At 37.7% G+C, this 26,508-nt stretch overlaps 1 protein-coding gene across 2 annotated transcripts in view; it reads left to right on the top strand.

Annotated features, from left to right (window-relative positions):
- ACER3 (alkaline ceramidase 3) overlaps window positions 1–26,508 on the top strand; it is a 156,028-nt gene that overhangs the window by 40,174 nt on the left and 89,346 nt on the right. For both annotated transcript variants that reach the window (XM_006059606.4, XM_025266365.3), the window contains one exon: window positions 14,476–14,586. In XM_006059606.4, coding sequence (XP_006059668.3) covers window positions 14,476–14,586 — 111 coding nt within the window. Of the gene's footprint in view, window positions 1–14,475; window positions 14,587–26,508 lie in introns of those variants that run through there.

Here is a 26,508-nt window from a genome sequence, read left to right as displayed (position 1 = left end):
CATTCCTAGAGAAGGAGTGGATCAGTAATAATGTTTTATGATATAGATTGGGCCAGGAACCAGTTTTTATAAGAAATACCAGTACTTGCTGTTTAGCAATTTTTGTGCTGTTACCCAGTGATTGCTTCTGCATTTGAAAGTCTTCTGTAAAGTACAACTCACCAGATATGATTTCAAATGAATCTATTGTGAAACCTGTGGTATTTATTTGCTGCTGCTACTGCTAAGTCGCTTCAGTTGTGTCTGACTCTGTGCGACCCCATGGACTGCAGCCTACCAGGCTCCTCCGTCCATGGAATTTTCCAGGCAAGAGTACTGGAGTGGGTTGCCATTGCCTTCTCTGAGAAAGAGGTACAGAGTAGTTGGTTTAACACAGTGAGGTGCTAGTGAACTTTTAGGATCTAATACATAGGGTAAAGGAGTGACCTAATGATATGCAAGTTAAAAAGTTTACTCTTAAAGTCTGAGAAATTGACAGAAGCAGCTTGTATGTGCATCTGCTGTTGCTGCTAAGTCGCGTCAGTCGTATCCGACTCTGTGAGACCCCATAGACGGCAGCCCACCAGGCTCCTCTGTCCCTGGGATTCTCCAGGTAAGAATACTGGAGTGGGTTGCCATTTCCTTCTCCAGGTATTTATCTAACTTGTTCTTAGTGGACTTGCTGCTGGTATGATTGTATCTGTTTCTGTGGTTACGTCTTTCATATTGTTGGCAACAAGGATAACAATCTCATGTGGTGACTTTGAGTGCTTTCATTTTTTTTTTCCTTCTTCCTTTTTAACTGTTCAGATTTACAAGACTATTTTCAAAGAAAATAAGCCAACAGTGTCCAGGTTTATGAAATTATTGTTGCTTATCATGATACTGTTGTTGTTTAGTAACAAAGTCCGACTCTTTTGTAACCTCATGGACTGTAGCCCACCAGGCTCCTCTGTCCATGGGATTTCCCAGGCAGGAAGACTGGAGTGGGTTGCCGTTTCCTTTTCCAGGGGATCTTCCTGACCCAGGGATTGAACCCGAGTCTCTTGTGTCTCTGCATTGGCAGGCAGATTCTTTACCATGCATCATCAAGGAAGCCTTTAACCATGGTATACCAACTATAATTTTCACAATAAATATTAGAATAATCATTTCTTATTTTTTTTAAGATTATGTATAGATTCCAATGAATCTATTACTGTTTTTTCCAAGAAATGATTATAGGTGTATATTTTTCTAAATCTTTCACAGGATTAGAATAAAACTGTTATATCTTATTACAGAATAAAATCTTAGGAGAAGAGGTAACATTTGTTGTGTACCAACTCAGTGTACTTTTGTAGCATTTTATCATAATGATAGGTATTATGCCTAATGTACATATGAGGAGATTAAGCCTTAAGGTTGTTAAATGGCCTGAATAAGCTTTTCATAAAATACACTATTAATAAACAAAAAGAAAAATGTATAGACAAAAATAGTTCAGTAATCCAAAGAAATATAATGATATATAATTTTTCATCTCTTAAATAAGATACTGTATTGTTCAGTTTTAGGGTTATAGTGTGATCACTCACCCTTACATACTACTAATAGAATACCTGTTCCAATCATTCTGGAAAGTGGCTTGGATTTACTCTCTTAACAACATATATAACATACAGCAGTGCTTATTATATTTATCATATATATATTACGTTCCTATATGATCTCGTGCTAGTGGTAAAGAACCTGCCTGCCAATGCAAGAGACATAAGAGACTCAGGTTGGTTCCCTGGGCCAGGAAGATCCCCTGGAGAAGGGCAGGGCAACCCACTCCAGTATTCTTGCCTAGAGCACCCATGGACAGAGGAGCCTGGTGGGCTACAGTCCATGGGTTCTCACAGAGTTGGACATGACTGAAGCAACTTAGCACACACATTGTAGAACAGTCATCTTATAATGAAGTTTGTACCTTTTCCATTAATTTATTTTTAAAGTATAATTGACCTACAATGCTGTGTTAGTTCCTGGTATACAAACAACATAGTGATTTGATTACTTCTAGACGTTTCAAAATGATAAATCTAGTTACCATCTGTTACCATACAAAGATATTAAGTAATTACTGGCTATAATAATCACCACACTATACATTTCATACCAGTGACCTATTTATTTTGTAACTGAAACTTTGTACCTCTTGATCTCCCTCACCTATCCACTCCCCACCCCGCCCTATCCTTATTCCTTCTGCCAACCGACTGTTTGTTCTTTTATCTATGAGTCTGTTTCGTTATGTTTATTCATTTGTTTTGTTTTTTCAGATTCCACATATAAGTGAAATCATACAGTATTTGTCTTTCTCTCTCTGACATATTTCACTTAGCATAATACCCTCCAAGTCCATCCATGTTGCACGTGTCAAAATTGCAGTTCTTAATTACTGTGTAGTAGTTCATCGTGTGTTTGTGTATGCGAGCATCTTTATGTGTATCTCACGTCTTTTTTTTAGCTTTTATTTATTTTGGCCACACCATTCGGCTTGCCAGGATCTCAGTTCCCCACCCAGAGACTGTACCTGGGCCACAAAAGTGAGAGGCCAGAATCCTAACCACCAGCCACCAGAGAACTCCCACATCTTTTTATTCATTTGTTGATAGACACTCAGGTTGTTTCCGTATCTTTTCTGTTGTAAATAAGGCTGCTATGAACACTGGGGTGCCTGTATCTTTTTGAATTAGTGTTTCATTTTTTCAGATATATACCCAGGCATGGATATATATGCTGGGTTGTAAGGTGGTTCTATTTTTAGTTTTTGAAGAACCACCATACTGTTTTCCACAATGGCTGCACCAATTTACATTTCCACCAACAGTGTATGGGGGTTACCTTTTTTCCACATCCTTGATAACATTTGCTTTTTGTGGTTTTTTTTTTCATATATAATTGTAGCCATTCTGCTGGTGTGGGGTGATATCTCCTTTTTGTTGGTTTTAATTTGTACTTCTCTGATGATTAAGGATGTTGAGCATCTTTTTCTGTGCCTGTTGGCATCTGTATGTCTTCCCTAGATAAATGTCTAATCAGGTCTTCTTCCCACCTTTTAAATGGGTTGTTTGCTTTTTAATATTTTATTTATTTTTTTGACTACATTTGGTGTTAGTTGTGGCACATGAGATCTTTGTTGCAGCATCCAGGATCTTTCTTTGCAGTGCTAGGCTCCAGAGTTCTTGGGCTCAGTAGCTGTGCTCATTGGCTTAGTTGCCTTATGGTATGTAGGATCTTAGTTCACTAACCAAGGCTTGAACCCACTTCCTCTGCATTGGAAGGCATATTCTTAACCACTGGACCACCATGGAATTCCCTGTTTGTTTCTTATGTTGAGTTGTATGAACTGTTTAAGTATTTTTTATGTTAACCCTTTATCAGTCATATTATGTGTTAATATCTTCTTCCATTTGGTAGGTGCCCCTTTCTTTTGTTGATGATTTATTTCACTGTGCAAAAGCTTTTTAGTTTGATATTGTCCCATTTGTTTATTTTTTTCTTTTTGTTATCCTTGCCTGAAGAGCCACATCCAAAAAATATTGCGAAGACTAATGTCAAAGAGCAAAGAGCATGCTGCCTATCATTTTTTCTAGAAGTTTTATGGTTTTAGATCTTACATTTAAGTCTTTAATCCATTTTGAGTTTATTTTTATATGGTTTGATTGTTTTGCATGTATTAATAGCTATCCAATTTTCCCCAACACCATTTGAGAGGCTGTCTTTTCCCCATTATATGGTTTGCCTCCTTGTCATAGACTGGTTGTCCACATAAGTAGGGATTCGTTTCTGGGCTCTGCTCTGTTCCTTTGGTCTATGTGTCTGTTTTTGTGCTAGTACCATGCTGATTTGATTACTGCAGCTTTGTAATATAGTTTAAATCAGGGAGCATGATAGTTCCAGCTTTGTTCTTCTTTCTGAAGATTGTTTTGGCTATTCAGAGTTTTTGTGTTTCCATACAAATTTTAGAATTATGTGTTCTAGCTTTGTGACAGACGCCATTAGTATTTTGATGGGTGTTGCCCTACATCTGTAGATTGCCTTGAGTAGAATGGTCACTTTAACAATATTAAGTCTTCCAAACCATGAGCATGGTGTATCTTTCCATCTATGTTGTCTTTAATTTCTTTCATCAGTATCTTACAGTTTTCCAAGTACAATTCTTCCTTAGTTAGATTTACTCCCAGGTATTTTATTCTTTTTGATCTGATTGTAAATGAGATTGTTTTCTTAATTTCACTTTCTGGTAGTTCATTGTTAGTGTATAGGAATGCAACAAATTTATATTTATTAATTTTGTATCCTACAACTTTACCAAATTCATTAATGAATTCCAGTAGTTTTCTGGTGGTGTCATTAGGATTTTGTGTATGGTATTATGTCATTTGCTAACAGTGACAGTTTTACTTCTTTTTTTTCAACTTTGATTCTTTTTATTTCCTTTTCTTGTCTTGATTGCTGTGGTTAGGACTTTAAAAACTATGTTGAATAAAAATGGTGGGAGTGGGCATCCTTGTCTTGTTCTTGATCTTAAAGGAAATGCTTTCAGACTTTCACCCTTGAGTAAGATGCTGGCTGTGGGCTAATCATATACGGTCTTTATCACTTTCCTTTAGGGCAGTTAAAGAAAAAGGTTATAGAACTCTAATCACTCATATTTGGTGGACGAAATCCCTGAGTCTTGATCAGAGTAACTTGGAAGTAATGTAACAGCCATTTTTTCCCCCTTGTGCCTAATATAAATGAGAATAAGTTATTTTAAGAACATTGTTTGCATTTTTTAAGTCAGCTTAGGAAATTTTTATGCCATTGTAAAAAACTTAATGAAAATAAATCATAAAATATGGATGCGTGTCCTTGGTGAGATTTTAATAGTAATAAGTAGCTTGCATTTTTATTAAAGTTTGTCTAAAGTTTTAAATGCATTGTACATTCATGATTTTTAAGAGATGCATTTCAACTCTAAGTAAATGAAAAATTATAGTGAAATTAGCCATGAAGAATGAATGTTAAGTTAATTTGAGGGTAAAGAATGGCTCAATTATATCATAATTGAATTGCATCTAAAATAATGTCACTTTGGTTTTAAGTACCTTTACTATTTTGTGAATTTGTTACTAGTTTGATTTGTATGAGGGCAGAGTCTATCTGGTTTTCCTTTGTATTCTCTTACAGTGCCTTTCAGAGTAGATGCTCAGTAAGTATTTGCTGTTGAATGAATGGGTAAATGTAAGGCAACTGCTCTTAAAAAATTTAACTTAAAGAGATAATATATAAATATCTATATTCTGATTTAGTGAAAAGAGCTATCTGTGGAAGACAGTCTATGCTAAGTGCCAGATGAGAGATTAGAACAGTAAGTGCTGTAAGAAGAGAATGATCATTTTCAGTAGGATAATTAGGTAAAACTGACTTCATTGAGTTGAGCCCTGCAAAGAAACTTTTAATCAAAATGGAGAGGACGTGGGGATTATAAAAAATCTTGATTTCATCAAATGTTTCTCCAGCGAGTTTAAGACTGTCTTATTTCCCTTGTTTTCCTGACTCTCTTCTTCTCTACCATGCTTATCTGTTAACTGTTAATTCTCACTGTTCAGCTCTCATCTTTGACCCTTCTTGAAAGCAGTTATTATATACAGGTAAGGCTCTTTTTGAGCTTCCCTCGTGGCTTAGTGAGCTTCCCAGGTGGCGCTAATGGTAAAGAACCCACCTGCCAATACAAGAGACATAAGAGACACAGTTTTGATCCTTGGGCTGGGAAGATTCCCCTGGAGGAGGACACAGCAACCCACTCCAGTATTCATGCTTGGAGAATCCCATGGGCAGAGCAGCCTGGCAGGCTATATATAGTCCATAGCGTCACAGAGTCAGAGAGACTGAAGCAATTTAGTATGCACTCAGGGTGGCTTTGTGGTAAAGAATCTGCTTGCAATGCAGGGGACATGGGTTCAATCCCTGAGTTGGGAGAGCCCCTGCAGAAGGAAATGGCAACCCACTCGAGTATTTTTGTTTGGGAAATCCCATGGAGAGAGGAGTATGGCGGGTAACAGTCCATGGGGTCACAAGAGTTGAGCACAACTTGCCGACTAAACTACCACCAGTGCTCTTTTTGCTATTCTTTCCCGCCCTATAACCGCTGTCCTGTTAGGTAAGAGTTCACCTGAGCTGTAATTTATAGGAGCTCCCCAGTTCTCTCATGTCTTTACTCCTATGTTTTTGGCCTTTCTTCCCAAATCTAAAATGTACTTCTTCTTGAATTTAATGTGATTATTTCCATTTTTCTGGTATGTAATTTTAAAATATTTTTGTTATAACTTAAATGCAATAAAGTGAAAGTGTGAGATGTTTTTAAAAAATCATGTGAAAAAACAATTTTCATAAATTAAATAATGTTTTGAAGCTACTGTATGTGCTGCAGAGGAAATAAGGTGCTTCTTGTATTGATAATGATAAATACTTACCTTTCCTTCTTTCAAGACAGATCAAGTGCTACCTCCTTACTGAAGCCCTTCTTGGGTTCCCTCTATATACTGTTTGTGCTGTTTCATCCTGCCATTCTCCGTTACTGGTTGCTTATCTGTTTGTCTTTCCTACTAAATTGTGTGTGTGTGTGTGTGTGTGTGTACTTTCTCAGGACAGGAACCAGGGTTGCTAACCTTTCTTCCTATCTCCTGACTCATTGCTTTGCCCATAAAAAATTCTTAATGAATGTTTGTCAAATTGAACTTGCTTTGTGTTTATCACTTTTTAAAGACAAACCTGTATTGGTTTTTTGTTTTTATTCTGTTATCTGTCTTAATTAAAAACTGCTAAGGAGGGACTTCCCTGGTGCTCCAGTGGTTAAGACTTCACCCTCCAATGCAGGAGGTACAGGTTCGATCCCTGGTCAGGGAGCTAAGATCCCATATACCTTGTGGCCAAAAAACCAAAATATAAGACAGAAGCAGTACTGTAACAAATTTAGCAAAGATTTAAAAAAAAAATAGCTGCTAAGGAGCACCTGTAACACACACACACACATGTACATATATGTATATTTTAAACTTGGTGAATCAGAACACTCAACTTTCCTTGTCTGGATTGGAAGACGGACTTTCTCCCTTGTGACAACTGCTCTTGAACTGATTTAAGTATTAAGACAATTCCCAGGCAGCACTCAACTTTTAGCACAGCAAGATTGTGGAAGTTCCTATATAATGTTCCATGGATCTTTCTCGTATCAGAAATAATCTTTATACTGTGTTATTTGGTTGTATTCATTTTCATCATTTTAATTATTTAAATAGTATTTTCCTGTGTTTTATAGGTCAAGAAACTAAGACTTAAGCATAAATAAATCGCCAGATTCACACAGAAAGTGCTAATAGGTATGAACAGAATGTTGCCTTCTATAATTGAGGAGATTAAATGAGTTGATTTCCCTTTTTCCAGCTCCAAAGACTCTGAAGCTCTGAGAGTCTTTTACATTATTTGAACACTTGGATAGGCAGTAAAATATTTGACAAAACGAACTTGCTTTGAGGAAGGTACCAAGTTGCTTTCAGGCTCAAACCGGTAACTGATTTCATCTAGCTCATTTGCTGACTGCTTGGGAGGGCTCCTTGGCAGTGGCAGTGAAGCAGTATAGATCACTTTTTCAGCTTCACCAGGTTTTAATGGTTCTATTTTTTCACCCTTAGCTCTGGGTAGTGGTTATACAATTGTAAATACAGCTGAGCTGTAAATTGTCTACTCTGTTGCCCCAGGACTCATGTATTTTGCCCAATTTAGGAGCCGTTTTAAGACTGCTGAGCACAATGTAGGCTCCACCTACTGTCGTGCTGAAGCTACTGCATCTTCATTCAGCATTGCTACTGCTACTGCTAAGTCATTCAGCATTATTTCAAACTCAACTCTTTTGCACATTACCTGTTTCCCCTGACCTTCTTTCTTATACTTTAGATACTTGAGTTTTCTTATCATGTGCTAAAAGATGACTTTACCGATTAATAAATTTTGAAATTACTGAAATGTTGTCAGCCTCACCCATAATTTGTATTGAGAGGAGAATTCAAAGATACTATGTTTCAGAGTATAAAAATACCATAGTTTTTAGAGTTTAAAAAATCCCTTTTGTCCATATCCAAACAGGATTCCCTCTAGAAAAAAAAAAAGATTTTTCCTATTTTAATGTTTTAGTACACTATTGTGTGGTATATGAATGAATCTCTAGTTTTACTTCTGGGGGGAAAAACCCTGTTTTAATTGAATTTTATGGAAGCAGCTCAAGCTCAATTAAACTCTTAGTAGAAGAAATTTAGCCTTTATTTTCTATAATTTATTTATATTATTAATATTTTAACTTTAAATTATAAAAACAGGATAACCACATTGTAGAAAAAAAAAATCCGTTGCTTTACTATCTTAAAACTCTTACTTTGGTGCTTGGGGAACCATCACCAAGCATAGTTTGGCCCAGCAATAATAAACATATGTTTTGGTAAAAACATAGTTTTATCATTGTTATAAATGAGTTATCAGTATATTATCTCTTGGATCTAAATTCATCATTCATTGCATGCTCTGTGAAAATGGACCTGTGCGGTTTAAATTTGTTTCCTTTGCCAACTAGCCAGATGTTAAATTTTGTCAGTAGAGGGCGCTGGAGAGACATTGCAAGAGGAAGAGTTTCCCTTCCTGGTTCTGGTGTGCTAGCTTGGTGGCTTCTTAAGTGCCTGACCCTTGCCGTGTAAGTGTTCATCCAGCTTCTGTCCCATGCAGTGCCCAGATCCTGAAGCTTACGTGGCTTCTCCAGTGCCAGCTCATTCACTACTGCAGTCAGCGGCACCAGTGGCCATTAGCTTCCCACTCCAGGTGATCACTTTTCCCTGGCATCCTAGAAGGCACATTAAGGACAAGTTCCTAAGGGTGTTTGATATTCACTCTTGCCATTTCCTGTTTGACCACTTCTGATTTACCTTGATTCATGGCCCTAACATTCCAGTTTCCTATGCAAAATTCAGACTTAAATTGAGGAAAGTAGGGAAAACCACTAGACCATTTAGGTATGACCTAAATCAATAACCTCAGATATGCAGATGACACCACCCTTATGGCAGAAAGTGAAGAGGAACTAAAAAGCCTCTTGATGAAAGTGAAAGTGGAGAGTGAAAAAGTTGGCTTAAAGCTCAACCAACATCTAGAAAACGAAGATCATGGCATCCGGTCCCATCACTTCATGGGAAATAGATGGGGAAACAGTGGAAACAGTGTCAGACTTTATTTTTCTGGGCTCCAAAATCACGGCAGATGGTGACTGCAGCCATGAAATTAAAACACGCTTACTCCTTGGAAGGAAAGTTATGACCAACCTAGATAGCATATTGAAAAGCAGAGACATTACTTTGCCAACAAAGGTCCGTCTAGTCAAGGCTATGGTTTTTCCTGTGGTCATGTATGGATGTGAGAGTTGGACTGTGAAGAAGGCTGAGCGCTGAAGAATTGATGCTTTTGAATTGTGGTGTTGGAGAAGACTCTTGAGAGTCCCTTGGACTGCAAGGAGATCCAACCAGTCCATTCTGAAGGAGATCAGCCCTGGGATTTCATTGGAAGGAATGATGCTACAGCTGAAACTCCAGTACTTTGGCCACCTCATGCGAAGAGTTGACTCATTGGAAAAGACTGTGATGCTGGGAGGGATTGGGGGCAGGAGGAGAAGGGGACAACAGAGGATGAGATGGCTGGATGGCATCACTGACTCGATGGATGTGAGTCTGGGTGAACTCTGGGAGTTGGTGATGGACAGGGAGGCCTGGCGTGCTGTGATTCATGGGATCGCAAAGAGTCGGACATGACTGAGCGACTGAACTGAACTGAAATCAAATCCCTTGCTATTATACAGTAGAAGTGACAAATAGAATCAAGGGATTAGATCTGATAGACAAAGTGCCTGAAGAACTATGGGTAGAGGTTCCTAACATTGTATAGGTGGTGGTGATCCGAACCATCCCCAAGAAGAAGATATGCAAAAAGGCAAAATGGTTGTCTCAGGAGGCCTTACAAATAGCTGAGAAGAGAAGAGAAGTGAAAGACAAAGGAGAAAAAGAAAGATATCCATCTGAAGAATAGAAAGGAGAGATAAGAAAGCCTTCCTAAGTGATGTGCAAAGCAATAGAGGAAAACAATAGAATGGGAAAGACTAGAGATCTCTTCAAGATAATTAGAAATACCAAGGAAACAAAGATAGGCATGATAAAGGACAGAAATGGTATGGACCTCACAGAAGCAGAAGATATTAAGATGAGTTGGCAAGAATATACAGATCAGATCAGATCAGATCAGTCGCTCAGTCGTGTCCGACTCTTTGCGACCCCATGAATCGCAGCACGCCAGGCCTCCCTGTCCATCACCAACTCCCGGAGTTCACTCAGACTCACGTTCATCTAGTCAGTGATGCCATCCAGCCATCTCATCCTCTGTCGTCCCCTTCTCCTCCTGCCCCCAATCCCTCCCAGCATCACAGTCTTTTCCAATGAGTCAACTCTTCGCATGAGGTGGCCAAAGTACTGGAGTTTCAGCTGTAGCATCATTCCTTCCAAAGAAATCCCAGGGCTGATCTCCTTCAGAATGGACTGGTTGGATCTCCTTGCAGTCCAAGGGACTCTCAAGAGTCTTCTCCAACACCACAGTTCAAAAGCATCAATTCTTCAGCACTCAGCCTTCTTCACAGTCCAACTCTCACATCCATACATGACCACAGGAAAAACCATAGCCTTGACTAGACGAACAGAACAATACAAAAAAAGATCTTAATGACCCAGATAACTACAATGGTGTGGTCATTCACCTAGAGCCAGACATCCTGGAATGTGAAGTCAAGTGGGCCTTAGGAAGCATCACTATGAACAAAGTTAGTGGAGGTGATGGAATTCCAGTTGAGCTATTTCAAATCCTGAAAGATGATGCTGTGAAAGTGCTGCACTCAATATGCCAACAAATTTGGAAAACTCAGCAGTGGCCACAGGACTGGAAAATGTCAGTTTTCATTCCAATCCCAAAGAAAGGTAATGCCAAAGAATGCTCAAACTACCACACAATTGCACTCATCTCACATGCTAGTAAAGTAATGCTCAAAATTCTCCAAGGTAGGCTTTAACAGTATATTAACCAAGAACCTCCAGATGTTCAAGCTAGATTTAGAAAAGGCAGAGGAACCAGAGGTCAAATGCTAACATCCATTGAATCATTGAAAAAGCAAGAGAGTTCTGGAAAAACATCTACTTCTGCTTTATTGGCTACACTAAAGCCTTTGTCTGTGTGGATCACAACAAACTGGAAAATTCTTCAAGAGATGGGGAATACCAGACCACCTTACCTGCCTCCTGAGAAACCTGTATTGCAGGTCAAGAAGCAGCAGAACTGGACATGGAACAACAAACTGGTTCCAAACTGGGAAAGGAGTATGTCAAGGCTGTATATTGTCACCCTGTTAACTTATATGTAGAGTGCATCATGCAAAATCCTGGGCTGGATGAAGCACAAGCTGGGATCAAGATTGTTGGGAGAAATATCAATAATCTCAGATACGGAGATGACACTGTCCTTATGGCAGAAAGTGAAGAGGAACTGAAGAGTCTCTAGATGAAAGTGAAAGCGGAGAGTGAAAAAGCTGGCTTAAAACTCAACATTCAAAAAGCACAGATCATGGCATCTGGTCCCATCACTTCATGGCGAATAGATGGGTAAACAGTGGAAACAGTGACAGACTTTATTTTTTTGGAGCTCCAAAATCACTGCAGTTGGTGAGTGCAGCCGTGAAATTAAAAGACGGTTGCTCTTTGGAAGAAAAGCTATGACCAACCTAGACAGCATATTAAAAAGCAGAGACATTACTTTGTCGACCAAGGTCCGTCTAGTCAAAGCTATGGTTTCTCCAGTAGTTGTGTATGGATGTGAGAGTTGGACCATAAAGAAAGCTGAGTGTTGAAGAATTGATGTTTTTGAACTGTGGTGTTGGAGATGACTCTTAAGCATCCCTTGGACTGCAAGGAGATCAAACCAGTCAATCCTAAAGAAAATAAATCCTGAAAATTCACTGGGTGGATTGATGCTGAAGCTGAATCTTTGGCCACCTGATGCAAAGAGCTGACTCATTAGGGAAAACCCTGATGCTGGGAAAGATTGAAGGCAGGAGGAAAAGGGAACGATAGAGGATGAGATGGTTGAATGGCATCACTGACTCAATGGACGTGAATTTGAGAAAGCTCTGAGAGTTGATGATGGACAGGGAAGCCTGGCATGCTGTAGTCCATGGGGTTGCAAAGAGCTGGACACGACTGAGTGATTGAACTGAACTGAGCCAATCTTTTGGGCTTCCCAGGTGGCACTAGTGGTAAAGAACCTGCTTGCTGATGCAGGAGACACAGGTTCCATCCCTGGGTCAGGAAGATCCCCTGGAGAAGGGCATGGCAACCCGCTTCAATATTCTTGCCTGGAGAATCCCATGGACAGAGGAGCCTGGTGGACTACATTCCATAGGGTTGCAAAGAGTTGGATGACTGAAGCAACTTAGTACAGCTCAGCCAATCTCTCATTACTACAATTCCCTCTTATAGTTAATGACTCTTTATAGCAAACTTTTCCTGTTCAAATAACTGTGGCTTGTCTCTCTTGATTGGACCCAGACTAATAGCATTTTTAACCAAAAATTTTCAGTCTGTGATAAGTTTTTGTACATTCTTTTTGTTCAGTAAATTTAAATAGGTATGTATTTATCCTCTTGTTTACAAAGTCATTTCATATCTATTATTCTTTAAATTATCTTTTTAAAAGCAACCTTTTATTCTTCTTGATTTAAAGTCTTATCTTCTTGACTGTTTAATCTTTTTGCTTTTGTGGTTAATTGTTTTTGTGTCCTATTGAAAAACTCTTTGCTACTTCAGGGTCATGAAGATGTTCTCCCATGTTTTCTTCTAAAAATTATACTGTTCTACCTTTCACATTTAGATCTGTAGTACATCTGGAATTTATTTTTTGTATAAGAAGTGTGAGGTTGGGGTCCAGGTTCATTTTTTTTCCCATGTAAATTAAATATCCAGTTGATCCATTTACCTTTATTGAAAAGATTGTCTTTTTCATACTGTATTCAGGGTCGTGTTTGTCATAAATCAAGTGGCTAAATGTTAGATGTTCTTGGAATCTTATTTGTTCTACTTCTTTATCTTCTTAATAGGCCTTGATATCTAGTTGTATAAATATTCTAGTTTTGTTGGTACACAAGATGTCTTGACTCTTTTTGGCCTTTTAAATTTTCATATACAGTTTAGAATCAGGTTATCAATTTGTTCCCCAGAAACCTGCTGGGAGTTTTATTGGTATTGTATCTTGCACACCTTTTGTTAGATTTGCACCTAGGTCTATGACATGTGCTGAGGTTATTGTAAGTTATATCTGTAGCTCCACAGCTGTACTTAGATTGTCAGTCTAATTAGAGTCAACAATGTCTTTAATTTAATACTGTTATTTACTTAACTGTATATAGAGGTAGGGTAGGTATTAAAATCTGTCTTATCTGGATGCCCAGTTTTACTCAAATACGCAGTCAAGTAGAAAGAAAGAATTCATTAGGAGTACAGACGAAAAAGGAAGTCACATACAAAAAATTCAGACTAGCTTTAAACTTCTTCATACTAATATTCAGTCTGGAAGACAGTATAATAGTACTTAACAACTTTTGAAAAAAAGACACCAAAATTTTATAAGTAAGTTATCTTTTGAGTATAAAGGCAAAAGACAATATTCTCATGCACTTAGTAAGTCAAGGAATACAGTACCTATAAATCCTTGAAGAAACTTCATGAAGATGAATGATGAAATCTAAACAAGTAAAATGTTTTTTTTAAGGCAAAATGGACCACTCTTTCAGAAGCATTGGTATAAGCTGCTCTTTCCAACTCAATTTTTGCTGTTATCTTTGAAGTTTATTCTGAGATACTTTTGCTTTTTACCTTGAAAATTTAGTTCCTCTAGTGGATGTTCTGGTTGAAAATTCTTAGTTTCATTTGTTTGAAAGTATCTTTGTTTTGCTTCAATTTCTGTAAGAAATTTTTGTTGAGGAGAAAATTATTTTCCTTTGGCACCTTTTAAACATCTTTCCATCATCTTTCTAAGAAGTCACCTACTTAATTTTTGCTGAAGGCTGACTGTGTATCTTTAAGTACATGTCTGTGTGCTTAGTCACTCAGTGGTGTCCAGCTCTTTGTGACCCCACCGACTGCCGGGCTCCTCTGCCCCTGGGATTTTCTAGACAAGAGTACTGGAGTGACTTGCCATTTCCTTCTCCAGAGGATCTTCCCAACCCAGGGACCGAACCCACGTCTCCTGCGTCTTCTGCATTGGCAGGTGAAATCTGTAGCACTGAGCCACCTCCTTTTAATTTAAATTAATATTGATTAATCTCATTATCTTCTTGTGCTTTTTCTTTTCCTGTAGGGAATACAGTGAGTAACCTGATTATGATTTTACCTCCAATTTTTGGTGCGATGCAGAGTGTTAGAAGTGGACTGGAAAAGCGGTACATTGCTTCTTATTTAGCACTCACAGGTATGTATAACACTTCATCTAAGAATGATGTAAAAAAATGATGTACAGGATTCAGACAGTCGGTTTTTCTTATTCATTCCTAAAATTGTAGCATATTCTGAAAGTTCTGAATTAAATTACACAAATCTTGCCAGTATTTGAACTGTATTTTGAGTAAAAACAAAACAAAACGAAACAAAACAACAAAAAAAACCCAAGATATTTCAAGCATCCAGAAAAGAACAAGGATAATATAGCAAATATACCTATGTAGCCTACCTTCCTCCTTTGTCAGATCTTAATATTTTGGAATATTTGTTTCATATTTTACTTTTTCCTTTTTAAAGAAATAAACATATAAAGTTAATGCTTTGTTTGTACTCCTGCCTGATTTTATTCCCATCTTCCTCCCTGCTCACCCTGCTAGAGTTATAAAACTTTTTGTAAAGACTATTCTATCGTATCTAACTTTTTACAGCTTACTCATATTCTTCTATCTGTTTATGAGACAGGGACTGCATCTTAGTTATATTTGTATACTGGTTGTCTGGCAAGTTAGTGGTCCTCAATAAATGTGACATGGAGTATAAGTGAACTTTATCAGAGTCTAAGATGGGAAAATCACTCTTAATGTTCATGCATTATCATCATAAAAACAAAACTAGCAAAGAAAGTAGGTTGTAGTCTGTATTTTATATAACTTTCTAAGCTAAACAGTTTCTTTTGTTTTAATTCAAGGTAGATATTATTTACACAGTAATATTTATCTAATTACCACAAAACTGTAAGATATAGTGTATCATATCTGATTCTATATAATCATATTAGTCACTGTATGAGCGTTTTTCCAGTGGTCATGTATGGATGTGAGAGATGGACTTTAAGGAAAGCTGAGCGCTGAAGAATTGATGCTTTTGAACTATGGTGTTGGAGAAGACTCTTGAGAATCCCTTGGTTTGCAAGAAGATCCACCCAGTCCATCCTAAAGGAAATCAGTCCTGAATATTCATTGGAAGGACTGATGCTAAAGCTGAAACTCCAATACTTTGGCCACCTCATGAGAAGAACTGACTCATTTGAAAAGACCCTGATGCTGGGAAAGATTGAAGGTGGGAGGAGAGGGGGATGACAGAGGATGAGATGGTTGGATGGCACCACCAACTCAATGGACATGATTTTGGATAAACTCCTGGAGTTGGTGATGGACAGGGAATCCTGGTGTGCTGCAGTCCATGGGGTCACAAAGAGTCGGACATGCCTGAGCAACTGAACTGAACTGATGAGAGAGTTTAATTTTTGTGTCTCTTATGTGGTGTTTTGAGAAAGTTACTTGACTGATCTTCAGTAGGAAGACTTGTTCACAAACTTAACCCTTTGCTTTATTTCCTGGGGTGTTTTAAGAATGTTTATAAAATACTGACAAATCACAATCAGTAATAACAGAATAAAAAGATTTGAGGGACTTCCAAGTTGCCTTAGAATAATACTGACTTAGAATTTGTCCTCTCATCCTTGTGGACAACCATACAGATTAAGAAGGAAAGTAAATAAGCCACTCTTAGCTCACACTTTCAGCCTTACTGAAAGAAAAAGAATACTGTGAACTTCAGATAATTTTTAAACAAGAAATAAATACCAAATTCTAACAGAACTGTCTTTAATGTTTTAGACTTTGGGAGGTTTGAAAAACTATGTGGAAAAGAGGAGAGAAGATTTGAGGACTTAATCTGACAAAACACCAAGAGAAAGAGAAAGCTTTACGATAAATGCAAAATTTCTGAAAACATTCTAAGAGTTGGTAAATCATAGTAGTGGCAAGTACACAGTAAAGGACTTGAAAGTATGCGAGGCCTCATGTGGCAGTTTTGAAAAGGTATTGCTTCTGGGAAAGGAGATAGCCTTTGGAGATGTGTTGGAAAAGAATGAAGTTAGAGGCAGGAATTAAGAGCCTACTGAAACAAAACAACTAAAATACATTAGACCCGTCTCCCTGCTTGGCCCGCTCCCCCTGCCCCCAAAACAAACAAATATATATGAAAAGGGAATGTAACCTTCTTTATTCAGAAGGGGGCAGTCTCAAACTAGGACTCTTTTAAGCCACCCCAAACCTTTACTCTTTCCACAAAATAGACCCCACCAAAGTTAGTCTGCATCTATGCAGTTATTGTAATAAGAAAACAGAAAATGAGAATCAATACCTTTTGATTCGTGGTTATTCTTTTCCCACTACTAATTATAAAGCAGAAAGAAACTGCAGCACGATATTCCTAATTGAATTAGCCTCAAACCAAAAATGGATAAAAATTTAAAAACTAATAACATCAATAAAAATTAATTAAAAAATATTAACGGAAATAGCTTCCTCACCTCCCAAAAGAAATAAAATTAAATTGATTAAACTTAGGAAAGAAATGAATCCTGAATTACAACGTGTTGAGTATTTAATAAAGACTGTTTAAGAAAGGAAAAAGAAAAAGAGACACAGTAAGAGAATGAAAATGAGATAAAGAAATAAAGAGTCAGAGAAAAAGTATTGAAATGGAAGACAGGCAAAGAAGATTCAATATAATTGTAATTGAAGTTCCTGAAAAAGGAAAATAAAACAATGATACAGATCTTATATTTAAAACTATAGTTTTAAAATTAATTTGAAAGATGACTTTTTGAAAATGGAAGAAGACCTGAATCTAGATTTTGAAAGGTGCATTTTTGTATTGTAAAACTGACTTGGAATGGTCAACTCTGAAAAAGACTAGTAAGATTACTGGATTTTAAAAATGGAAAAAAAAAAAAAAAAAATTCTCACAGCTCTAGGGAAAAAGACCAGATTACTCATAAGGGCAAGAAAATTAGGCTGGCACTAGACCTCAGCAACATAAAAAAGAAAAGCATCAGTGTAACTGTGTTTTTAGTGCAAACCAAGGATTTTATATCCTAACCAAATTGTTTTTCAGGTATCTAGGTTGTGGAAAAACGGTTTTAAACATACAAGTACTCATTGAAAACTACACACATGACTCCTTCCAGATGAATCCATGAGTATTGCTCTGTCTCATTTAGTAGCTGCTAGCCACATGGCACCCCACTCCAGTACTCTTGCCTGGAAAATCCCATGGACAGAGGAGCCTGGTAGGCTGCAGTCCATGGGGTCGCTAAGAGTCGGACACGACTGAGCGACTTCCCTTTCACTTTTCACTTTCACGCATTGGAGAAGGAAATGGCAACCCACTCCAGTGTTCTTGCCTGCTTCCGTCTATGGGGTCACACAGAGTCGGACATGACTGAAGCAACTTAGCAGCAGCAGCAGCAGCCACATGTGGCAGTTTAAATTTAAATAAATGAAGGTTAAATAAAATGTAAATTTCAGTTCCTCTGTCACATTAGCCATGTTTCAAGTGCTCAGTACCCAGATGTGGCTTACGGCTGCCATGTTGGGCAGTGCAGATATAGAACATCACCTTCAGTACAGAAAGCTCTATTGACTGCGTTTTCTGGAGAATGATGTTCATTCAACTAGGAGAAAACTAGGCAGACTTGGGTAAAATGTCTGATAATGAACTTTTAATACATTTAACTATAAATCTAAGATTAAAACAATGATAGGATAAGGACCAAATAATAGTGTATGGACATTATATGGTCTAGTAAAATAGAATAGCAATATTTTAATATGCTACAATTCAGTACAAGACAAATGAGGTGAACAAAATATATCAACCAATATCTGGAAGACCTAAAGAGCATAACCAATAAAGTCGATTTTATGGCTTTATGCTCAGAGAAGGCAATGGCACCCCACTCCAGTACTCTTGCCTGGAAAATCCCATGGGCAGAGGAGCCTGGTAGGCTGCAGTCCATGGGGTCACTACGAGTCGGACACGACTGAGTGACTTCACTTTCACTTTTCACTTTCATGCATTGGAGAAATGGCACCCCACTCCAGTACTCTTGCCTGGAGAATCCCAGGGACGGGGGAGCCTGGTGGGCTGCTGTCTATGGGGTCGCACAGAGTCAGACATGACTGAAGCGACTTAGCAGCAGCAGCAGCATGGCTTTATGCTGAAGTTTACACCCTGAGAACAGAATATACCCTCTTTTGAAGTACACATAGAACATTTATAAAAACAAAACAGTAAGTTCTATTAAGTAGAAATATTAAAACAACATCCTCTGGTCATAGTGCATCCATGCTATAAATTAACAACAAATTCAAACCATAAAAAAGCTCTTACTATTTAAAATTTTAAATCTTCTACTAACTCTTGGTTGAAAGGGAATATAGAAATGGAAATAACAGGATTCCTAAAATACAGTTGCAACAAAAAGTCTGCATATCAGAATCTATGGAGATTTATATAAAGCCACTATCAGAGGATAATCCATAGGCTTAAACAAATAATAAAAGATAAAAATGAAAAGTGAAAAATTAATTAAAATCCCAACTCTAAAGGCAAGAAAAAGACCATAACATAAAGATAAAAGCAGAAAGTGACAAGATAGAGAACAGAAAAGTGTAGATCTAATTAACAAATCAAAATCTATTTTTTTAATAAAAAAGTAGACAACTAGCTAACTTTAGAAGAAAGAAGCAAGGACTTCCCTGGCTGTCCAGTGGTTAAAATTCTGTGCTTCCAGGGCAGGGAATGCTGTTTTGATCCCTGGTTAGGGAACTAAGATCCCACATGCCATTTCATATGGCCAAAAATAAATGAATCAATAATTTTTTAAAAAAGCAAACATGAACACTGAAATAAGAAATGGGGACTTCCCTGATGTTCCAGTGGTTAAGAATCTGCCTTCCAATGCAGGGAATGAGGGTTTGATCCCTGGTCGGGGAACTTAGATCCCACTTGCTGTGGGTCAACTAAGCCCACATGCTTCAACCAACACTCAGTGCAGCCAAAAATAAATGAATGAATAAAATATTCTAAAAAATAAGAAATGACAAAGAGGAAATGTCCACTGAAACAAAAGCAAGAATTTTAAAACCTCCATGTAAATGAATAAATTTAGAATTGGCTAATTTCCTAGGAAAATGCAATTTGTCAGAATTGATCCAAAAGATAGAAAGTTTTATCAGCTAATTTTTATTTAGGAAATAGAGTAACTTATTAAGGAATTCCTCCGCAAGCAGTGCTGTGTCCAGATAGTTTCAAAGAGTTCTAGTAAACTTTCAAAGACCAGATAGTTCCAATGCTACATAAATTTTTCCAAAGCATAGATAATGAAAGAAGACTTCCAAATTCTTTTTATGAGGCAAACAACCTAATAAAATGCCATAAAAATAAATTTAAGGACTAATATCATGATTATCAGTGCAAATACCCTATGTAAATTATTAGCAAACCAAAGGATCAAACTACTGCTACATATAACATCATTAATGAACCTAAAAAACATTATGCCAAGTGAAAGGAACCAAAAGATGCAAAGGACCACAGATTGTATGATCCTATTCATATGAAATTTCTAGAAGAAGCAAAATTATAGAGATGAAGAGCAAATAATTAGTTACTTGTGATTTAGAGTGGATGTTGACTGCTAATAGGCATAAGAGAAATTGGGGGTTGAGGGAATTCTCACAGAACTGGATTGTGATGATGGTAGCACAACTCTTTAAATTTACTAAAATTCTTAAAACTGTACACTTACACTGAGTGAATTTGATGGTATATCTCAATTCTTGTTTAAAAAATAAAACCCAGTGGACACAGGACACGGAGGAATGTGCATATTGTGTGAGAGAAGAAGGGGTGTTTAGTTCCTACATCTCACAGGTGGTGTGGAAGGAAGAAAGAAAATAGTAGAGCAGGATAAATATATAGAGAACATTTTAAGTCAGTGGTAGCATGTATAGGTGCTGAGACTCTTCTGCAGTAGAATGCAGCTACTTTTCCTCTTGTCCTTGACAAGTAGAATCCAAACAACCATTCCTAATTGTTCAAGATTAGGTAAGTCTTATTTGTCTCTCTGATTTTGAGGATTTTTTATTCTCTCTTGCAAGGATCTGTGTCTTATATATATATGTAGAGAGAGAGAGAGGGGAAATCTATCCTTTTTAATTTCATTTATTTATTTATTTTTGGCTGTGCTGGGTCTTCATTGCTGTGTGGGCTTTCCTCTAGTTGCAGTGAGTGGGGCTGCTCTCTAATTGCAGCGTATGGGCTTCTGATTGTCGTGGCTTCTCTTGTTGTGGAGCATGGACTCTCGGCACGTGGGCTCAGTAGTTGCAGCTCCCAGAGCACAGGCTCAGTACTTGTGGCACACAAGCTTAGTTGCTCTGCAGCATGTGGGATCTTCCTAGATCAGGGATCGAACCTGTATCTCCTGTATTGGCAGGAGGATTCTTTACCAGAGCTACCAGGGAAGCCTGGATCCATTCTTTATTAAGTGATTTCCTTTGCAACTTAAAGACCTCAAGTTATTATTTATCTCTATACAGATACGATGTTTTGAGAAACTATTCTACATACAGTAATCTGCCCTCTTCTAGTATTCTTGTGACTATGTGGAGGAGCATAACTTCCTAAATTATTTTTTCCTGTAATCTTCTTCTAACTGAAGAATGTTGGGTAATTTTTAGACAGATCTCTTTATATCAGTATCTCTTCATGGAAAGTCATCCTCATAGAATTCACTCTCTGAAGTTCAGAGAAAGCCCATGAGCTCAATTTCTTTCTTTTAATTTCTTTCCATTATATCACTAATATATGTTAACAGATCCTTATCCAAATCCTTGGGACCAGAAATATTTCTGAACTCAGATTGTTTTTTAGTTCTAGAAAATTAATAGAATATGTTTGCTAGTATAGTATAAAGCCTGCTGAAACCTGGGACAGCACCCTGCAGGTGAACATATCCATATTGCTGCTTAACATGTAAATATTCATACTAACTAGGCTTAATAATCACTATAAATAGCCTCATTTCCAATTAAGTCAGGCTTTGCTATCAAATGAATTTGTGACAAACTTAAAGAACAAAACATCTTCTGGTTTTAAAAGCCTTTTTTGGAATTGTGTTATTAAACAAGCTATATAAATTTATCTTTCTGTTTTCTTCTTTTAAAAAGTAGTAAGTAGTAAACAGAATGTAGTCTCACATTAGGGAAATAATACACCAAGACAACTGGAGTTTGTCTCTAGAATGGATGATAGTTCAAATTTTAGAGATCCATTAATTCTATTTACTATATTAATTGATTTAAGAAGAAAAACTACGTGATTATCTCCATAGATGTTGTAAAAGCCATTGTCAAAATTCAGCAACCATTTCTAATTTAAAAAGAAAAACTCAAGGAAATAAGAATTCACAAATCCTGTCTTAACATGGTAAGATACACAGATCCATCTTGAAGCTAGCATTAGGAATAGAAGCATTCCTAGAAGGTCAAAACAAGGCAAGTATGCCTTTCTCCACGACTGTTTAAAGAAGTATTAGAGGCATTAATCAGTGCATTTCTGTGTGTATTTATGACCAAAAATCTATAATAACTACTTAATTGATATGAACTTTTTGGCATTGAGGGAGATTTTGCAGAAAGAATTGGGAACTTTGATGTTGTGTAGAAGTATATTAGGAGCAGATTGTTACAAGGGTCATTGTGTTCTGGCTCAGAGCCTGTTTTAGTAATTTTTTAATTTATTCAGCAGATTTTTACTAAAAATCAGTTGTACTTAGTTATGTGTTAGTTATAACTCTCAAGCTTCCCAGGTGGTGCTAGTGGTAAAGAACCTGCCTGCCACTGCAGGAGACTTAAGAAACATGGGTTGGATCCCTGGTTGGGGATTTCTCCTGGAGCAGGGCATGGCAACCCACTCCAGTATTCTTGCCTGGAGAATCCCATGGACAGAGGAACATGGCAGGCTGCAGTCTTTGGGGTCACAAAGAGTCGAACATGAATGACTAAAGTGACTTAGCACACACATAGCTCTCAAACCATTGTTCATTGGAGCTTAGAGTTTAGCAGGGGAAACGAATTAATCTGATAAATTTATAATTAAGTGTGCACTAACAGGGGCTTCCCTGCTGGCTCAGCTGTAAAAGAACCCGCCTGCAATGCAGGAAACTCGAGAGGAGTTGCAGGTTCAATATCTTGGTCAGGAAGATCCCCTGGAGAAGGAAATGGCAACCCACTCTAGTATTCTTGCCTGGAGAATCCCATGAACAGCCCATGGGGTCACAAAAGAGTTGGGCTCAACTTAGCAACTAAACAGCAGCAACAATGTACTAACAGCGTGGTGTTATGATGGAAAGGTGCCAAGTGCAATGAGGAGGAATGAGGGAAGATAAGAGTGTGAAAAGCATTACGTTTTAACATCCCATGTCCCTGAGCAACTGCCAGTTCTTCCAGTAAGCCAGATTTCACTTTAGTCCACCTGCCCGGTTATAACTGCTTTGGAACTACCTAGTCCCTTTATCTATTTCTTCCTTTTTGTTCATTTTTCTGCTATATTATATCCCAAATGTGTACATTTTATGAAAGGAAGAGATATTCATAACAGATCAATGGAAAAACAAAAAATGTCCTCTCATTATTTTTCTAATAGATCTCAGTAAAACTTGCTGTTAAGACGAGAGGGAATAAGAACCTAATGCTTGTTTTAAGTAAACATTTTCAAAATCAGCCCTGTATTGGTTTTCTACCGCTCCTCTAACAAAGTACCAAAAAAAAGGATAGGTTTATTATTTTGCATTTCTTTAAACTAGAATTCTGATACAAGTCTCAGTGGGCTAATGTCAACATATCTGTCCTTTCTGAAGGCTGTTGGAGGAGAGCCTGTGTTCCTTTCTGAAGGTTGTAGGGGGAGAGTCAATTTCCTTGTCCTTTCCAGTTTATGTGGCTGCCCACATACTCTGTCTTCTCCATCTTGACTTGGTCCCTTTTCCCCCATCTTCAAACCTAGTAATTTTACATCTCTGACCATTCTGCCATAGTCACATCTTCCAAAGTTTCCTGCTTCTGAGCACTCAGATGGTTAAGTTGTACACTGTTTCCTCAGTGTGGTCAGACATCAAATGGATTAAAGAGATGTGTATCAGAACATATCTGTAGTCTGTTGTAACCTTGAAAAAGATGGTAGCATACCAAAATATTTGAATCAAGAGGTTCCAACCTGGTGAAATTCTGTTTATATGCTTGAGAGACTCTTTAAACCATGGTAAAATGCTGTGAGTATGAACATCTAGTTAGAAAATTCTAACTAGATATATTGGTGCATTTGACCTCTTTATCTGGTTCCATTACTAATTTGACTGCCTCAGTTTTCACTACGTATAGCCATAACCATGTTGGCAAAGTTGTTTTTCTCTGTTACTTGTTTTTCGGAATGCTGTAGACAATTCCTAAAAATGTGAATTTTATTTTCACTTTGATGTCTCAGACTTTTTAAGGGAGACTGTGATGAAATGTTGGCTAGGTCACCCTTACATTAATTAAATATTTTATTCTCTGTGTGATTGAATCAATTATTTTGCAAAAGAAAGAAAAGGACAATGCTTAGATTCTTTTTTAAAATATTGTCAAAATTTCTAATTTGTATAATTCAAGGATCAATGAGTATTGTTTTGCTTTTACACATTTAGCATTTGTTTCTTAGCTAAAAGAACTCAACTTTCCTATTCTTGAATTTATTATTTGTGTCAATTTGAATAATATGTTATAAAATATGTACTTGCTGATAAATTGTAGTTTGTCACTGGTGAAAACTGGCTTACTAGCTAAATTTTACCAGTGTTCTCTTTAGGCGAGTGTGCCTCTTTTGATTCAACCATTTTCTCTTTGAATGAGATAACCTATTTCAAAATCTATATTCCTAGGCAAGTTGGTCCTAATCTGGACCCTCTGCCTTAACAAGTTTCATTTTCCATAACTCTCACACATGTACCTTATACTTAAGCTGTATCAGCCTATTAGCTGTTTTTAGTACTGTATATATTTTTATATCTCTGCTTGTAACCTCTTATTTGGTGAACTTGGCATGTATGTCAGTCAGGATTCAGTTTAAGTGTCATTTTCTCTAGAAAGCCTTCCTTTTTTAAACCTTCCTCAGCCCCTTGATAGAATTAGATGACCCACTGAATACGATGCATATCTTTATCACAGCACTTAAGGCATCATATTTTATCTGTTTACTTTTTGATTTCCCCTTAATACTCATTAGTAGTTAAGAGGGAAAGTAGCAGAACATGATGTTGGAGAGATTTAGGCAGGGGCCAGATCACGTTGGGTCTCACCATAGGCCAGAGTGAAGAGTATGGATATTATTCTAAAAGCCAGTGGAGGGTTTTAGCAGGAGAGTGGCATGATCCTATTTGTGTTTTTAAAAGATCTCCCTGACTACCTGTGGAGAATCTATTTGTGGACAATAAGAGTGCAAGCTGGAAAACCAGTCAACAGAGACTACTGCAATGGCCCAAGTGACAGGTGATAGTGGCTCAGACTAGGATAGCATCAGTGGAGATTGGTGAAAAGTGGATGTTCAGTTCAGTTGAGTCACTCAGTCGTGTCCGATTCTTTGCGATGCCATGAACCACAGCATGCCAGGCCTCCCTGTCCATCACCAACTCCCGGAGTCCACCAAACCCGTGTCCATAGAGTCGGTGATGCCATCCAACCATCTCATCCTCTGTCGTGCCCTTCTCCTCCTGCCCTCAATCTTTCCCAGCATTAGAATCTTTTCAAATGAGTCAGCTCTTAGCATCAGGTGGCCAAAGCATTGGAACTTCAGCTTCAACATCAGTCCTTCTAATGAACACCCAAGACTGATCTCCTTTAGGATGGACTGGTTGGATCTCCTTGCAGTCCAAAGGACTCTCAAGAGTCTTCTCCAACACCACAGTTCAAAAACATCAATTCTTCTGCTCTCAGCCTCCTTTCTAGTCCAACTCTCACATCCATACATGACCACTGGAAAAACCATAGCTTTGACTAGACAGACCTTTGTTGACAAAGTAATGTCTCTGCTTTTAAATATGCTATCTAGGTTGGTCATAACTTTCCTTCCAAGGAGTAAGCGTCTTAATTTCATGGCTGCAATCAGCATCTGCAGTGATTTTGAAGCCCAGAAAAATAATGTCAGCCACTGTTTCCACTGTTTCCCCATCTATTTGCCATGAAGTGAAGGGACAGGATGCCATGATCTTAGTTTTCTGAATGTTGAGCTTTAAGCCAACTTTTTCACTCTCCTCTTTCACTTTCATCATGAGGCTCTTTAGTTCTTCTTCACTATCTGCTGTAAGGGTGGTGTCATCTGCATATCTGAGGTTATTGATATTTCTCCCGGCAATCTTGATGCCAGCTTGTGCTTCTTCCAGCCCAGCGTTTCTCATGATTTACTCTGCATATAAGTTAAATAAGCAGCGTGACAATATACAGCCTTGATGTACTCCTTTTCCTATTTGGAACCAGTCTGTTGTTCCATGTCCAGTTCTAACTGTTGCTTCCTGACCTGCATACAGATTTCTCAAGAGGCAGGTCAGGTGGTCTGGTATTCTCTTCTCTTTCAGAATTTTCTACAGTTTCTTGTGATCCACACAGTCAAAGGCTTTGACATAGTCAATAAAGCAGAAATAGATGTTTTTCTGGAATTCTCTTGCTTTTTTGATGATCCAGCAGATGTTGGCAATTTGATCTCGGGTTCCTCTGCCTTTCTTAAAACCAGCTTGAACATCTGAAAGGTCACGGTTCGCGTATTGCTGAAGCCTGGCTTGGAGAATTTTAAGCATCACTTTACTAGCGTGTGAGATGAGTGCAGTTGTGTGGTATTTTGAGCATCCTTTGGCATTACCTTTCTTTGGGATTAGAATGGAAAGTGGATGGCTCAGCATGTATTTTGGATTTAATGCCTATTGGACTCATTAATGGATTAAAAGTGGGAGATGGAAAAAAGGAAAGATTTTCAAAGTTTCTTTTCAGGTTTCCAGTTTGGACAACTGTGTAGA

The sequence above is a fragment of the Bubalus bubalis genome, chromosome 16 (genome assembly GCF_019923935.1).
Source record: "Bubalus bubalis isolate 160015118507 breed Murrah chromosome 16, NDDB_SH_1, whole genome shotgun sequence".
Lineage (NCBI taxonomy): Eukaryota > Metazoa > Chordata > Mammalia > Artiodactyla > Bovidae > Bubalus > Bubalus bubalis.
The sequence above is the reverse complement of the archived record's forward strand: the minus strand, read 5'-3'. Positions and strand labels throughout refer to the sequence as shown.